Raw genomic sequence first — 14695 nt, forward strand, 5'->3', positions numbered from 1 at the left:
TGGCTCCCTTTTCGATTAGTCTGGAGTCCTTCTCCGTCGGCATTATTCCCAACTCCAACAGCAATAAATTGCCCCGCGGGCTGCATACATTTGTCTGCCTTAGACACTATCGCCACCAACATAGTCCCAGGAGCAACAATGTCGTGGTTCCAGAAGACATTTGCATTACCAGCCAAATCGCGTGGCTCATACTTGATCACGGACCAGGTGGTGTCCTCACTGCCGGAACTCAAGGAGTACAAGGTCGGAATCCTCAACCTATTCGTGCAGCACACTTCGTGTGCGCTGTCCCTGAATGAAAATTGGGATAGCGATGTGCGCGAAGACATGAGTGATGCGTTGGACAGGATTGCTCCGGAGGATAGAAAGGGGGAGTTGTACAGGCATTCCGCCGAAGGGCTGGATGACATGCCGGTAAGTGTATTGCGTTTTGCTAATATACAATGCCTGTTGTCATGTCAGGCCGAGACGATGGGGTAGGATATACTGACTTGGAGATATTCAGGCACATATTAAGTCAGCATTGATTGGTGCGAGTGTGTCAATCCCCATCACGGACGGGAGACTGAACACGGGCACGTGGCAAGGGATTTGGTATCTGGAATTCCGAGCGGCAAAACACTCGAGGAAGGTCGTGGCGACCATCCAAGGCGAGAAGAGGTGAGATTGTTGTGGTGAAGATGGTCCCCAGATAGAGGAATGGAACACGATTCTCAAAATCCGTCATCCCAGGCATATCAGGGTCTCCTTTTGATTGAATATCCAAACCCATTTCGAGATTATATTACATACTTTAATTTTCTATTCCAGATTCCAAGAACTCCTACTTCCGCTTCCACAAAAACCAAGCTATAACCATGCAAGCCTTGAGCCCAGTGGCGATCCACAAAGCAACCGGGTAGCCCACGGATGACTTCGACAGGGCTCCGCCAACCACGGCGCCGACAAACAAAGTCGTTACACTGGCGGCCCTCCTATTCCTGTCCGGATCTTCGAACAATCCTGCAGTGAATAGGTTCGGATCGCTCATCAAATCGCAGTACACACTGGTCAACACCAATGTCGGCATCGAGTTATACTTCAGCACGCGGCTCGCCACGATTTGGCCCGCACTCTGGAACGCCAGCAGGGCAATCGGACACAGCTCGACCCATTGAAAACGGCCTCGATCTCCTGGCTTGCGCGGGATGTTGTCTTGTGAGCCCGTGGCGGCGACCCCTGAGGATACGAGCACCGAGGTGATGATCATGAACATGGTCTGGATGGCGAAGGACGACATGATGACCCAGCGCTTTAATGCACCGAGATAAAGGTGATAGCGGGAGAAGGACAGGGATCCGAGACAGAAGGAGGAAATGGCCACGAGCGATTTGACCCAGGTGTGCTTTGGGCTATGGACCGGGAGGTCGCTGACGCCCAAGCCAAGGAAGATGGTATTGCCTTTTTCCCCTCACGAGTGTTAGTATCCATTCAGTTGAATACTACTTATTGCACGGTGGATTCCCTGACGAGAGCTTTTGTGTAAGACTCTACTGACCTGTCTGCATACTGACGAAGCATGTATATTTGTTGAAAGCCACGCTGTCGACGACACCTGCGACGAAGAAGCATCCCAATAAGATAGCATCTGCCCATTTTGGCTCGACCTCAGATGTCAAGCGTGACTTCAATCGTAATGACAGGGGCATGCTTGGTCTTGGGGACTCTGAGCCAGGGTTCACGGTGCCATCTTTCTCGAGATTGGACTCAAGTGTTTCCATGTTGGTTGAGAAGATACTAAAGAGGTAGTTTGTGTTTACGGTTTACGAATCGACCCACTTCATGAGATGGATACGATGAATAGAGGATGACTTAGAGCAACAGAACGGACCAAGAGTGTGCATGAAGGAGAGGGTGGACTCTCGCTATGTATATCACGCATAGGGCTGGTAGAGTTACCTTGATAGTGTCGAATACTACCCCCATAGCTAGATCCCCGGAGCGTTCGTACCACATCGGCGTATGATTGAGCTACCGACCCAGAACTATGAGAGAAATAAAGACACAATCATTGCATGCGGCTTGATGGTTCCGGCTTAATGATCTTCCGGGGTGGGTCTCTCATCTCGGAAATCTCATCCGTTGGCTCAATTTTTTGGAGGGTCTCGGGACTGCCTTTCACTCTCTCACTTCCGTGCACCAAATATTTTGACCTTGCCTTTGATGAACGCTATTTCACGCTCCTTTCTTCCCTCAGTGCCCGAACAATTGAGGGGCTGGCGTCACAATCTCCTCACACTCCGCTCCGCCTCGGCTTTGCGTGAACGGCGCTGTGCTATTCGTGATACCGACCTACCCTGAAAAGTGAGCAAGGCGAATCGGGGGCCCTTCAATCCATGCTAGGAGGGGTTTCTAAGACCCAAATCAACGACCTTGCAGGCTTCGCCTTGGACTACTCGCTGGCCAGAGCCAGACTGACCGCACCCGATCTTCCGCGCGACAAGCCCAATACCCAACTTCGACATGGAGGGGGCTCTCAGAACACCGAATACGCAGCCACAGTCGTCGAAACAGATGTCTTCGCGGCTAATGAACATGAAGGTTTGCCTTACCTCCCCGGAGGACTACGTTGGTGTCATGCAGACCATAGCCCATAACTTACCCGTTGAACGCAGTTCATGCAACGCGCAACAGCGTCTACACCACCAAACCAACGAGGAGGCCCGCAAACACCGTCTACCGAACCAGCATCCAAACGCCGAAAGACCCATGACGCCGGTACGTCGCCCTCCCGCTCGGTATCCTCCACCCCAGGAGGAACACCATATGCAGCAGAAAACCGCCCGATGCAACAATCCTCTAATGCATTACACGATATTCTGAGAAGAGGAGGAACAAGCACGTTCTTCCGCGGTGAAGGCGCAGATACGGAATGGGTCTTGGATTTGAAGCTCCCTGCGGCGGCGGCCCCAAACAAGCCACATTTGAAGAACATCCGAAGCAATAATCACCGCACCATCGGCGGCAATGAGTCGGCGATCCCGGGACTCGGTGAAGTCGACGACGAAAACGACGCTGAAACCTCACAATATAAAGAGGAGGAGGAGGAGGAGGAGGAGGATATTTGGTATGACCAATTGGCAGGCCGGCAGACATACGGCTCATTCAAGCGCAAAAACAAGACGGGGGACAAGCGTAAGAGTACGAACGGCGAGGCCGGCGACGATGATGACGACGACGAAGATCTCAGCTCTGCGTCACACTCTTCTGCCTCGGACTCAGATTCTGACCGTGCTTCCGACTCCAACTCCGACAGTATGCCATTTTCAGCCGACGATGACAACAGCAAGAGCAACAGAGGACAATACGGTACCCCACAGAAAAATAAGAGCAAGAAGCAGCAGCAGCCCGGTCGAGACAAGAAACATGCCGCAGCCGCAGCCGCCGGCGCCGAGAACTCTGACGAGGAAATGCGCAGAGTCAGGCGCGCCATGGAGCAGAAACACGATCGTATGGCGGGTCTGGGTGGCGGTGGAAGAAAACAACAGCGCGGACAGGACGGACTCAGCCACGATCGCGGTCGGCGTGGTTACGGCGACAGCGCGAGAAGGTCTAAAAAGGCCCGGAAGACGATTTGATCCTCGATTGCGGCCAGACCGGTTCTTCGAACCCAGACACACAAGTGAATGGACGGATGGACGGATGGATAGATGCATGAATGGATGAATAAATGGTCGTTCATCCAGTCACTCCGTGACCTGTCTGTCGATTCGCGAATATTTAACTTTATGAAGCAACTTAGCGAAAGAGCTGGTAAGTGATGGCGTGGATGATGCCGCGACTATCTCATATCCCATGCCCTCACCTATGCATGCATACGCACAGGTAAGTGGTACTGCCGTGGTATCACAAGCTGGCCAGTGATGACACAAGCACAAAGCCCAGTTTCTAATTCGAGACGAGATGCGATAGCGAGAGTGTCATCCGAAAACCCCGAAATCTTGGTAACAGTCAATGACCATGAATAATCTTTCTTTGCCCTATGAGTCCTCCTGACTAACGAGAGCTACACTTCTTTCACTCACAATTGCCCAGCTTTAATACCTGGCACGCCACGAGTCATCCGCCATTGTCAATTTGGTCCGGAAGTTTGTGCGTGTCCGCGATCCCAAGGAAATCTGATTCTTTAGTTAATCATGAAATGCACAGCCCTGTGCCCATGTCGATGACGATGACGATGACGATGGCTATGGCTATGGCTATGACTATGGCCGTGCCTGTGCCTGTGCCTTTCTCTCGATCTCGACCTTGACCTCGACCTTGACCTCGACCTTGACCTCGACCGTGACCTCGACCGTGACCTCGACCGTGACCGTGATCTGTGACCTTGATGTCTTCGGTGTCTATCTGTCTTGTACCAGATGCCTCCGCTGTTGCTCAAGTTGAATGTACTTTTTGAGAAATTGTTATACGTATATGCATCTTTTGATACGAATGATGCCCGGCGCGAGCGAGATCTGGACCGAGACCTCGAGGAATCCGAAAACGTGAAAGATTGGTCTCCGAATCGCAAGGTCCAGTTTCTTCGCTCCCTCACGTCATAGGTGTTCCCAAGATCTCTTTTCTTGTTATTCCAATATTGAAGTTCTTTCCCTTGGTCACTGATTTCCTTAGAGCTTGGACGTGGTGAGCTGCCATCATAGCGGATGAGACCCCGTCCTCTGTCAAGATTTATGCGGTCAAAGCCTGGGATGAGTTGACGCTCAGGATTACTGTTTCTTTTGTCTCCATCAGTTGAGGGCTCAGCAATGTGCAGACCATTCCTTCGAGCGCCTGACAGCAACGTATCTCGGGTGATGCGATCAAAACTAGAGCTGCGGCTTCTTCAAGGACGGTGTTGTAGTCAGCAAAACGGACCCGAGATATCGCAACACCGGGCCAAGAAATAAGGTTACTGACTCTTACCTGCTGCCTCCCGACCAGGTGAAGTCACGGTCTATTGATCCGCCTCCAGTTGAGCTTGTGGATCTCAAATGCGGGCTGGGGCAATATCTACCTCGTCCCCGTTCTTCCCCATCGGAAAAGTAGAGAAAGCCATCCTCGTCCAGGACGGTCGGTCGAGGTGGCATCGTTCAAGCAAACGTGTATTGATTTCCTGTCATTGTGATAGCATTTTGTTAGTTTGCAATATCGGCTGGCTGGGGTACTTTCATAATTGCTGCACACTGCTGGAGATGATAGAATGGTGAACACAAACGAGCAATCTGTTATGGCGGACAATTGTTTCGGTACTTGTATGTACCACGTTGCTGTACATGGGGTGGAGGAAGAAAGAACCACCTTCGAACTCACTTCTTTGTGTCTCGTCTTCTGTAGAGTACAGCCGAAGCTCGCGAGATGCTTGACAGCTCAATGTCGTGATCGACTCTTGTAAAGGATAAATTGTAAAAGATAAATTGTACTGGATCTGAGATATGTAGTAATGTGATGACTGTGAAAACGCGTGGCCGTCAGAAGGTCAATGAAGAAGGAGATTTGAGGGCTAAGTACATGATTGGAGAGATGTATGTCGATCGGAGATGGGTCATGGGGAAAGAACAACGGGGTGTCCCCTTGTTCATATATTCGAACATATGGCGCCATTGAGCCAGAATGAGATACGAACAAGTCTCCCGCCCACATCCGCGTATTCGTGGTCCAATATAATGCCCCTTTGCAGGCTTCGCCAGATCGTACAGGCCCCGTTTAGAACAGGTGCTCCATTCATCGATGTTGGATGAATGCTGGCAAGAAAAAAATCAAGGATCCCAGCACATAATTGTGAGATCATCTGTGTGGTGGCTTGAGAAATGTGGCCATCCTTTGGTGACTCGCAGGAGTGGGAGCAGAGAAGTGAGGCAAAAGTCGGGTGGCTCAGATTTCGAGCTGCCTATCGAAACTAATGGACAGAGGCAAGAAATGTTTTGCTAAAAGTCAGCTGGTTGGGTAATTGAGTGTATCAAGGTCCTTTGTGCCGCGTGAGTAAAATTGTGTGGATTGTTGTTTGCTTGCTCAAGGCATCTTTTGAGCAACAGATTCCGAAGGCGTTCGAAAGCGATAGGAGGACCAGGTTGAACAGAATGAAACCAGATCAGGGCATGTGTGGGAGCACTGTGCAGTTAGCCATGATGGCACCAGCATATGAAGGTTCCTGGTCTGTGACATGCCGTCTCAGCGTCGCCGAAAATGCAAACGCCTCACGAAGGAGGAAGAATGGATGGAAGACACGATGGTAAACAGCTGGGTTTGTAAGAACGAGGATGTCATTGGATTTGATTTCGGCTGATGATGTATCACGTGTTGGCAAACAATGGCAGGACCGACAGAACACAGCAGCCGACCACGTGTGGAGAAGGAGCGACTATTACTCACGTGGGTAGTCCGGAAGCAGGCGAGAGAAGGAGGTAGGAGACAGGAGGCAGGCAACACGAAGGAGAACTTGAAAGTGACACGACTGAAAGGGGCGGCTGTGGCCTAATGCGGCCCGATTTTGATAATGACGTGGTTGGTTTGAGTAGGACGTTGGATCTGGGAAGAGTGCACAGCCAGGACTATTGTTGCGTAGAAATAGGCATTGTCCCCAGGCTAGAATCACTAGGACAGGGATCAGAAATTCAACTTGACAAGAGGACACCGAATTTGGAACGGCACATGGAGAAAGGAGGGATTGTGGAAGTCGTGGTAGTCCAACGTGAGCTGGAATAATAGCCCGACTCAAGCTAGAAATGCCGAAAGAAGCCGGTTTGGCACAGATGAAAAGGCGTAATCGCAATATTAACCTCCTGTGATCCCATAGTTCTCTGATTGTTATAGCATAGGAGAAACAAGCAATGATTCTTCATCGTACACTCATCTCGATGCCCTCCGAGCCCTCAACGCCACAACTCAATCCGCCACAAGATGCCCACTGACGCCGAGTCCCAGAGGTTTTGGTCAGCGAAACCTTGCTTGCTGATGCTGATGTTGCCTAGATTCAGGGAATTCACGCGTCCACCTTGTTCTTCTTCTTCTGCTCGACCTTCAACAACAATGCTCTGTTGATGTGGGGCAGGACACCTCCGAATGCGATGGTGGCTCTGATCAAGGTGTCCAGTTCCTCATCACCGCGAATGGCCAACTGCAGATGTCGGGGAGTAATACGTTTGACCTTGAGATCCTTGGCGGCGTTGCCAGCGAGTTCCAGGACTTCAGCTGTCAGATATTCGAGGACAGCGGTGACGTATACGGCAGCTGTAGAAGCAAGGGATCAGTCTTTCCATCCTAATAGCATGGCCTTGAATGGACTAACCCTTTGCACCGACACGCATCTTGTTCTGAGTATTGTTCTTGAGGAATCGCTTGACCCGACCGCAGGGGAACTAGAAAGAAAAACAGCATCAGCTGATCAGGACTCGAAACTTTGTTGAGGAGTTGAGTCGGGAGGGCGCATCGTTTCGCTGGAAAGTGGCATGCGCGCAAAAAGCTGCGCTTCATCATGTTGATTGACATAAAACGCGTCAAGCTGCGCATGGATCTTCCGGTGATGGCGATGCAGTGATAGAGAAATATGGCCCAAACAGCCGGATTGATGCGGGTGGCAAGCTCACCTGCAAACCAGCCTTCGCACTGTGCGACTTCTGAGTCTTAGTTGAGGAGTCCTTCGCGCCAGTGGCTTTTCCACCGATACTCTTGCCTTTGCCTCCTGCCATTGTAGTAGAAGTGGTTCTGTAAGTGTAGCGGAGATTCGGGTCGGGGTTGGCGACGGTGGGAGTAAGTTGGGATGGAAAGATTGAAGAACCAACGCGTCGGGTGTTGATGTGGGTGGTTCACAAGTTGCAAGGTGGGTGGAAAAGAAGCGCAGGGTGAACTTGTGTTTCGACGGAATGGCTGGAAGGAAAAACAATCAGTCCGCCGCTAAGCTGTTTTGGGGGTTGGCGTGCATGGCGGGTCTTGGCGTTGTCGAGACATGAACAACAATGAAGCACGGGCAGTGCAGCACACGACACTGGTTACGGCCCGCTGGCGCCTGTTGCCGAAGGTGTTTGTTTGGTAGCGGCATCCTGGACGTCGAGAAGATTCGTTAGTGGCAGTCAAAACTTACGTTGGGACGGTGAAGAGCCTGAAAGACTGTGCTATCAGAGCTCCACGCAACGAGAGTCAGTGCCCCTCTCGTCGGATGTCTCTTAATGACACAGCGGCTGAAGTGTCCATTATGACCACAGAGAACGTCAGCCACATGGCTGCAGCAATGTACAGGCACACAGAGTCCACGCAACTGGTAGCTTGCAGTTCTCGATGGTGGGTTTCTTTCGTATGCCCATGATGGTCGTCAAGTTAAAGGGGAATTGAGAACAGCAGGACGTCGATAGGTGCAAAGACTTGGCACTTTATTATGTAATCCGACAACCACTGCAATACTGGGTGAATGCCACCCAGTAACGCCGTGGCACAGGGCCGTTCATGGATTTCAAACAAACCGCAATTGAATTTACCTAGTACGATATCTGCTGGAGGTCTCCGTTTCTCCGTCTCCTGTGACCAACCTGGGATATTAAGCGCAGTCCCATCCGGGGTCACTGCAAACCGATTAGAACGAGTGTACGAGTACCTAATACATGAAAAGCATTCTCTCAGATAATTCAAAATGGGAGACTAGCTCCTTCACAGAAAATGCAGACCAGCAAAAAACAAACACATTCGACTAATCTTCTTTCCATCTGGGAGAACTCGGGTACGAACGCCTTGTAATGCACCACCCCTTCCCCACAGACGGCGGAGATTAAAGTGTACAATCCAGAATCAATCTTTCTTTCTTCGCGGGATGTCATTCGTGAGAAAAGTGCAAAACAAACATGCTGTATGCCGCACCCGTAAGCCCTGTCATTCGTTACAACAATCTTTTTCTGTAGTCCAATCATGCAGTCATGTGACTGCCCTATGCGTCTAACTTTTTCAGTCGAGAGGGTTCGTCGTGTCATTCGTGGATCATTGACTCGTCATTGCTCTGCATGAGCGTCATCAAAGGGGGTATATGGTGGGAATCTGTTTCATTCGGCGATCGCGGCGGTGGCCGCTCTCAATTCGTCGCTGCCACGGCCATTCTGGCGGCGAAATCCCATTGCATTGTTGGCACCAGGGCCACGGGATTGACGGACTGGATTGTTGTTGGGATTGCTGGCCTCAGGTCCCATGCTGACGGTTCTCTTGCTACCAATAGGAGCGGTCGCTTGAAAAGCCTGGCCGTTGTTCCATTCGGCTTCGTTCCCAAAGAAGCTTCGTTGGCGTCGAGGGCTGGTTTGACTGGCGTTGCTGTTGCCCATAGATAGGTTGGAGAAGCCAGAAATCAGAAATGGTTCATCCCGATTGGCACCTGGCGCGGTCGGGCCGGCGGTGGGGGTCAATGTAGGGGTGTTTGAACCAGCAGTGTCATTCAAGGCTTGCAGACGGGCGCCGTTGGTTTGCAGCGCGGCCGGGAAGCTCGCCGATGATGGCACTGGCGAAGGGCTCCAGGACCGAAGATCTGCAAAGGATTTGGCATTGCGTAAATTGCTATCAGCCGTTCTGCCAAATGCATTGGTATCTAGGACATCAAGGAGTCCGACCGAAGATTGCCCACGCAGAGTATTGAAAGCAGGCGATTCATATTGTCGTCCCTCGCTAAAGTCGGCGGTGGAAGAACGGGCCAACGTTTGACGAAGACCCTCGCCCGATCCAAAGGCCCCGGGAATAGTTGGTGGACTTACGTTGGTGCCTGGAGCTGGGCGGTGGATGTGGACTTGCCGTTGTTCACCGCTGCCTCGCGAAGTATGCATCAATCCCATATGATGGGCCAAGGTGTGGACCACGCGACGGTGATGTGGCTCCAAGGTTGTGGGGAAAATCAAGACTTCCCGACTTGGGTCTTGTTTGAACAAAGTCATGTTGGTATAGAATTCCAGAGTCTTCGCGTCATTCATGTCGATGTCTTGATCGATTAGCTCAAGATGGGGATCGGTGTTGTTGAGCCACTTACCGGGTTTGGAGCTCCGATGTGACAATGGAGAGGGCGTGTTTCTCGACAAGGACGACATTGAGACTTGATTGTGAAGTTGAGACTGTGGTACGGGACGATGTTGCTCTTCCAGTTGGCCACGACGCTCTCGCTTCTCGCGTTCAATTCGTTCGCGTTCGGCCAGAGGAAGCATCTTCTTGTACTCGACCCTCAACTTGCGACCACTAAGATCCATGTGGTTGAGGGCCTGAATGACTTGTTCTGTTTCCTGTGGCGATGTGAAATTTGCGAAGGCAAGTCCTCGGAAGACACCATTGTCGAAGTGGTAGTTGAAGGCGTACGGCAGTGGCAAATTCATATCGACCATCAATTGAACAAGCTGCTCCTTTTTGACGGCAAATGGGATATTCTTGATCACAATGGCGGTGGGAATCAGCTCGTCATCATCATCCTGATGTTCGTTGCGGCCTTGAGGACCTGATCGTTGGGAAAGCAAGGAAGGATGCTGGGGCTGTTGCTGTTGGAATTGGGAAGATTGATCGAACCAGAGCTGGCGCGGTCAGTGGTGTATCTTGAAACATTTCAACGGTGTACTTACATTTGAGATGCCAGCTCGGCCGCGACTCGGTTTGACACTTCTCGAGGGACCGAAGTTTGGGTTCTGAGGCATACCATTGAGACCATTTCCAAATGACTGCAGCGAACCACCACTAGAACTCCAAGTTTGCGCTGCGCCAGCGTCATAAGGAAAGTGGATATTTCCGGGTGGAGGATTCTGCATTTGTCCATTGAAACCATCTCTCATGTTATCAAAGCGCATGGTGGGCAGTGAACCCTCGCCCCCGTACATGGGGTTATGCATACTTCCATAGCCATCATTACGACCAATGGGCCGATTCATCTGAGGATTCCGAAAGGCTCTTGGAGAGTTTCCAGAGACATCATCGTAGAATGCCTCGGAGGTATTTGAGAATGTGGCCATATCGGAACGCGGTTGTCGAGATTGGAGGATCAACTTGGCGTGATGGTCGATAGCTACCAAATAATGACTTTGGCGATTGTGGTAATCACAGTAGTGGTGTGTGTGTCTGATTGTGAAAGGCTCCTATCGATCCCGAAGGGCTTTGGATGATACGGTCTCGATGGGCGGCGAGCCGTCAGCTGTCGAATTATCAGGAGTAGCGGTCGCAAAAAGACGAGACAGCAGGGGTATCTGGGGTCGTGAAAGCGTGACTCTGGAGATATGTGGATGAAATCAAGGCCGTGGAGGACAGATCTCCGATGAGAGCGGTACTGGTAAGTGGATGGAACGTGCAAATCGAGAGTATGGACTGCTGTGGTGGTTGTGTCGATCGTGACTGTGACTCGGGGACCCGGGTGCCGTGGCTGCCAAATTGTGCCTTCCCCTTCGGAAGAAAAAAAATGGTGGACAAGAAGCGTCTAGCTGAGGGTCAAAGGCATATTAAGGACAAACGAAGGCAGAGGGCCGATCGGAGGTGAACCAAGATGTCAAAGGTGTGCGGGCGATTCAAGTCAAGAATGAGAGAGATGGACGTGAGTGTGGTTGTTTTTTTTTCTCCTGGAGGGAAACGGAGGATGGAGGATGGAGGATGGAGAAGGACGGTCAAGTGAAGCGCAGCAGCAGAAGGTGCAGGTGCGAGCGTGAGGGCGAGGGTGACTGTGAGCGAACTACTCCGTACTACTGAGTGCAGGACAACCTTGGAAGACAAGCCGACACAACGGAGACGCCAAATGCGATGGTGTTTGGGGAACAAAGAAATTAGGGAGAATCTAGAAGGAGACTAACGGAGGAGCAGCAAAAGAGCGAGCGACCAAAGGGTGACTTTAGGGGATCTTAGGTGATCTTAGGTGATTTGACTGCCACTGGCGGCTCCCGGCCTAGTGGCCCTTTAGTCCTAGTCTTAACTAGTCCAGACCAAGAGGGGCCAACTGGTACCCGGGCCACAGGGACCACCAGCTCAACGACAGGCTACCCGCAGTGTGAGGGTTGGGGGGGCTGCTAGGGGAGGGCGGCCTCTGTGGGCATCCCTGTCTGGTTGCCGAGTTAGTGCACCTTATGAGGAAGTATGGTGGTTACCCGGGCTTGGGACCTCGTAGCTCCCTATTCTGTTAGGGGGGAGCACGCAAGAATTGCAAGAATTACGGTGTGCTCGTGCTCCGTGCTGGTTGACTTCCAGTGCTACTCCGTACCTCCAGCAGTAGGTATGAGTGAGTGCTCGTAGCAACTACGAGTGCGAGTACAACAAGCCTGGATGGACCCCTACAAGTCTCGTCGGTCTCCTCTTCTCCATAATCCTCGTCATCGACTCTCCTGGAACGAGTCTTCAACCAATACGCCTACCAACCAACCAAATAAACAATGATGAATCAACCATGTCACTGCTAACGAGTACTCCGTACTGTCCTCACCAAACTACCCTGACGCTGCCGGAGAATTCATTCCAATGCTCCTCCTACCGAGTCCCACTAGTCCTTCGATACCCTGCATCTTCACCAACCGCCCACGGTATATTCACCCTCCTTCACATCCGAAGGCAATCAAACTTGTCCATCTTACACTTCGGACCCCTGTTGTAGTTGCTGATTGTCTTTCCACCTCATCCACACCTGACGCTGTGCATTTTGGTCCAGGAAATCTCGGTTTCACTATCAGCTCCATAGAACTTCCCTGACTTCTGATGCTTGTTCTTTGCCCAGTTCCACCGTGCCGGAGCCTTGCTCCCACCTCCCACCTCCTATCTTATTCCCCTTATTAAAGTCGCCAATAAACTCTCAGCTGTCAGGAACAAACGCGCTGTCTGCATTCCTACCGAGCACTCCGTACTGCTTCCCTCCTCTGGCGTACTTTCTCTGGTGGACCGTTGTCGTCTCTCTGTGCGCTAACCCCTCAAATAGAGAGGCTCAGACCCTGGAGCCTGGGGCCCATGTTCCGCCTCACTCTGCAGGACATCCATTCCCTTTCCAATAGGTACCTACTCCGGAGGCCTGACGTATACCTTGTAGACGTAGTACCCGTGCCTGTCCCGATAGTTCTGGGCTTCTGGTAGAAGTGCCCACGAACGGTGGATCCTTGCCACGAAGGCTCACAATTACGAATGCATGCATGCCATGCAGAATGGGCGTGTCTCAGCTGAAAATGCGCATAGTGGTGGCAACGAACGACGCCGTGACCGTGTTCTCTTTTTCTTTTTAGATCTCACTAATAATTCTTTCGAGGTGGTCCAAATGGATCTGATGAGCGATGAGCAGACTCCCTCCCCCACCATCCGCCTACCGGTCAGCCAACCGCATGGATCTGCCCCAATGTTGTCTAGGCGAAGCGGCCCTTGTCTTATGCCCTGCACTGTCCAATCGTGCCTTGGGGCCCGGACAAGGCATCATGGCTGGCCCCGTGGCTCGTGGCGATGGGAAGTTTGTGCGTCAAATGGTGCTTGCTGCAAGCCACACCAATCGTCCATGTCGCAGACGTGATGGATGTGTCTGTTGAATTACCAAAGAAATTGACAGATGCTTGACAACGGCACCCTTCTTAAGACCCTCTCGGATGCTAAACTCATCCAGGTGCTAGCTGTTGCAACAAGGCCTGCCAATCAACACCCTCATCATCGAATCATCTCCTTGATTCGACACAGAGACGCAGCTTGTGGAGTTCGTGGATGGTTGACTCTGGTTGAGTTGAAACTTGATGCACATGCAGGCAGAGACCTCCGTAGTGCTCGATCGTGCCTCGTGAATGACCATGTAGACATGAAAGTCGTCGTTTGTTCATGAGGACTTCTGGTAGATTCCATGTAGTGGCTGCTTCGATTTTTGGGTACCAGTTGTTTCATTGCCTCTTCTATCTACATGAATGGAGACTGTCTGTCTAGACGCTCCAATCTTTGACTGTCGAGCTCGTCCGAATGCTATTCCCAACGCGACATTGTCCTGGGGACTATCATTGCTGATGCCGATAATGCCATCACTCCCTCTCTTATCTGTAAATGATATGAAGAAAGAGACGCGGATAACAATAAGCACAGCAAACCAACGCTCTACTCCTCTACAGTCCTCACCCATACAATAATGAAGAGCCGGCCTTATCCGTATTATGCCAGCGGGTTGTGCCTGCCGGAAGATGATTTGCTCCTTCCTGCGCTTTGGTGGCATGGAATGCATTATGTAAGCCGGTTCCTGAATTTTGATTAGTGGGAAGGAGCAAGTCTTGGTATTGCAATATTGGCAGCTGCGAGCCTGCAACCTTCAATGGTTTTGGGCCAGGCGATGTCATAATTAGCCATAGCCTGCTCTGCACGGAACTGCATTTGCACCGCAAGGACTACCAACACCCGCATTGCCTCTACTATCACCTCTTCCTCCCATCATTTCAGCCCTCGATCTATAGCCACTCGGCTGCCGTCTCCTTCAGCATCTCTGTCGTCGTCCTCGGTGCTTCTGAAATCACCTTGTCTCTTATCCGTCGGCGCCGCGTGGTTCCATTGCGAATTTCTTGAGGCTGCCCGCGATTGTAGCCCACCTTCTCATCTTGTATTGTTCATCGTCTTGCGCGGGCAGCAAAACGACGGACTATGTCCATTAGTATATCACCGAGCCATTAGTTCACACGTTACCGTCTTCACTGCGGCCTTTTTCCCACCCGGACATTTGCTGCTGTTCATCTTTGAGTGAGCACAAAGCATTGACGAC

The 14695-nt window shown here is 51.5% G+C and overlaps 5 protein-coding genes across 5 annotated transcripts; 2 read left to right on the forward strand and 3 right to left on the reverse strand.

The window, feature by feature from the left end:
• Positions 1 to 138: 138 nt before the first annotated feature.
• Positions 139 to 664, forward strand: A1O9_01570 (RalA-binding protein 1; the record flags this gene model as incomplete). Its single annotated transcript, XM_013410728.1, has 2 exons — positions 139 to 414; positions 506 to 664. The coding sequence occupies 2 exons, from the start codon at positions 139 to 141 to the stop codon at positions 662 to 664; spliced, it is 435 nt and encodes a 144-aa protein (XP_013266182.1).
• Positions 665 to 823: 159 nt separating this feature from the next.
• Positions 824 to 1760, reverse strand: A1O9_01571 (uncharacterized protein; the record flags this gene model as incomplete). Its single annotated transcript, XM_013410729.1, has 2 exons — positions 824 to 1440; positions 1538 to 1760. 2 exons carry the CDS (start codon positions 1758 to 1760, stop codon positions 824 to 826), a joined length of 840 nt encoding a protein of 279 aa, XP_013266183.1.
• Positions 1761 to 2502: 742 nt separating this feature from the next.
• On the forward strand, positions 2503 to 3617 carry A1O9_01572 (uncharacterized protein; the record flags this gene model as incomplete). Its single annotated transcript, XM_013410730.1, has 3 exons — positions 2503 to 2580; positions 2655 to 3270; positions 3340 to 3617. The coding sequence occupies 3 exons, from the start codon at positions 2503 to 2505 to the stop codon at positions 3615 to 3617; spliced, it is 972 nt and encodes a 323-aa protein (XP_013266184.1).
• A 3383-nt stretch (positions 3618 to 7000) lies between these two features.
• Positions 7001 to 7706, reverse strand: A1O9_01573 (histone H2A.Z; the record flags this gene model as incomplete). Its single annotated transcript, XM_013410731.1, has 3 exons — positions 7001 to 7248; positions 7307 to 7376; positions 7605 to 7706. The coding sequence occupies 3 exons, from the start codon at positions 7704 to 7706 to the stop codon at positions 7001 to 7003; spliced, it is 420 nt and encodes a 139-aa protein (XP_013266185.1).
• Positions 7707 to 9044: 1338 nt separating this feature from the next.
• Positions 9045 to 10970, reverse strand: A1O9_01574 (uncharacterized protein; the record flags this gene model as incomplete). The annotated part of the gene is made up of 3 exons (XM_013410732.1): positions 9045 to 9961; positions 10010 to 10538; positions 10587 to 10970. The coding sequence occupies 3 exons, from the start codon at positions 10968 to 10970 to the stop codon at positions 9045 to 9047; spliced, it is 1830 nt and encodes a 609-aa protein (XP_013266186.1).
• Between the last annotated feature and the right edge of the window lie 3725 nt (positions 10971 to 14695).

Source organism: Exophiala aquamarina, assembly GCF_000709125.1.
Source record: "Exophiala aquamarina CBS 119918 chromosome Unknown aczIA-supercont1.1, whole genome shotgun sequence".
Lineage (NCBI taxonomy): Eukaryota > Fungi > Ascomycota > Eurotiomycetes > Chaetothyriales > Herpotrichiellaceae > Exophiala > Exophiala aquamarina.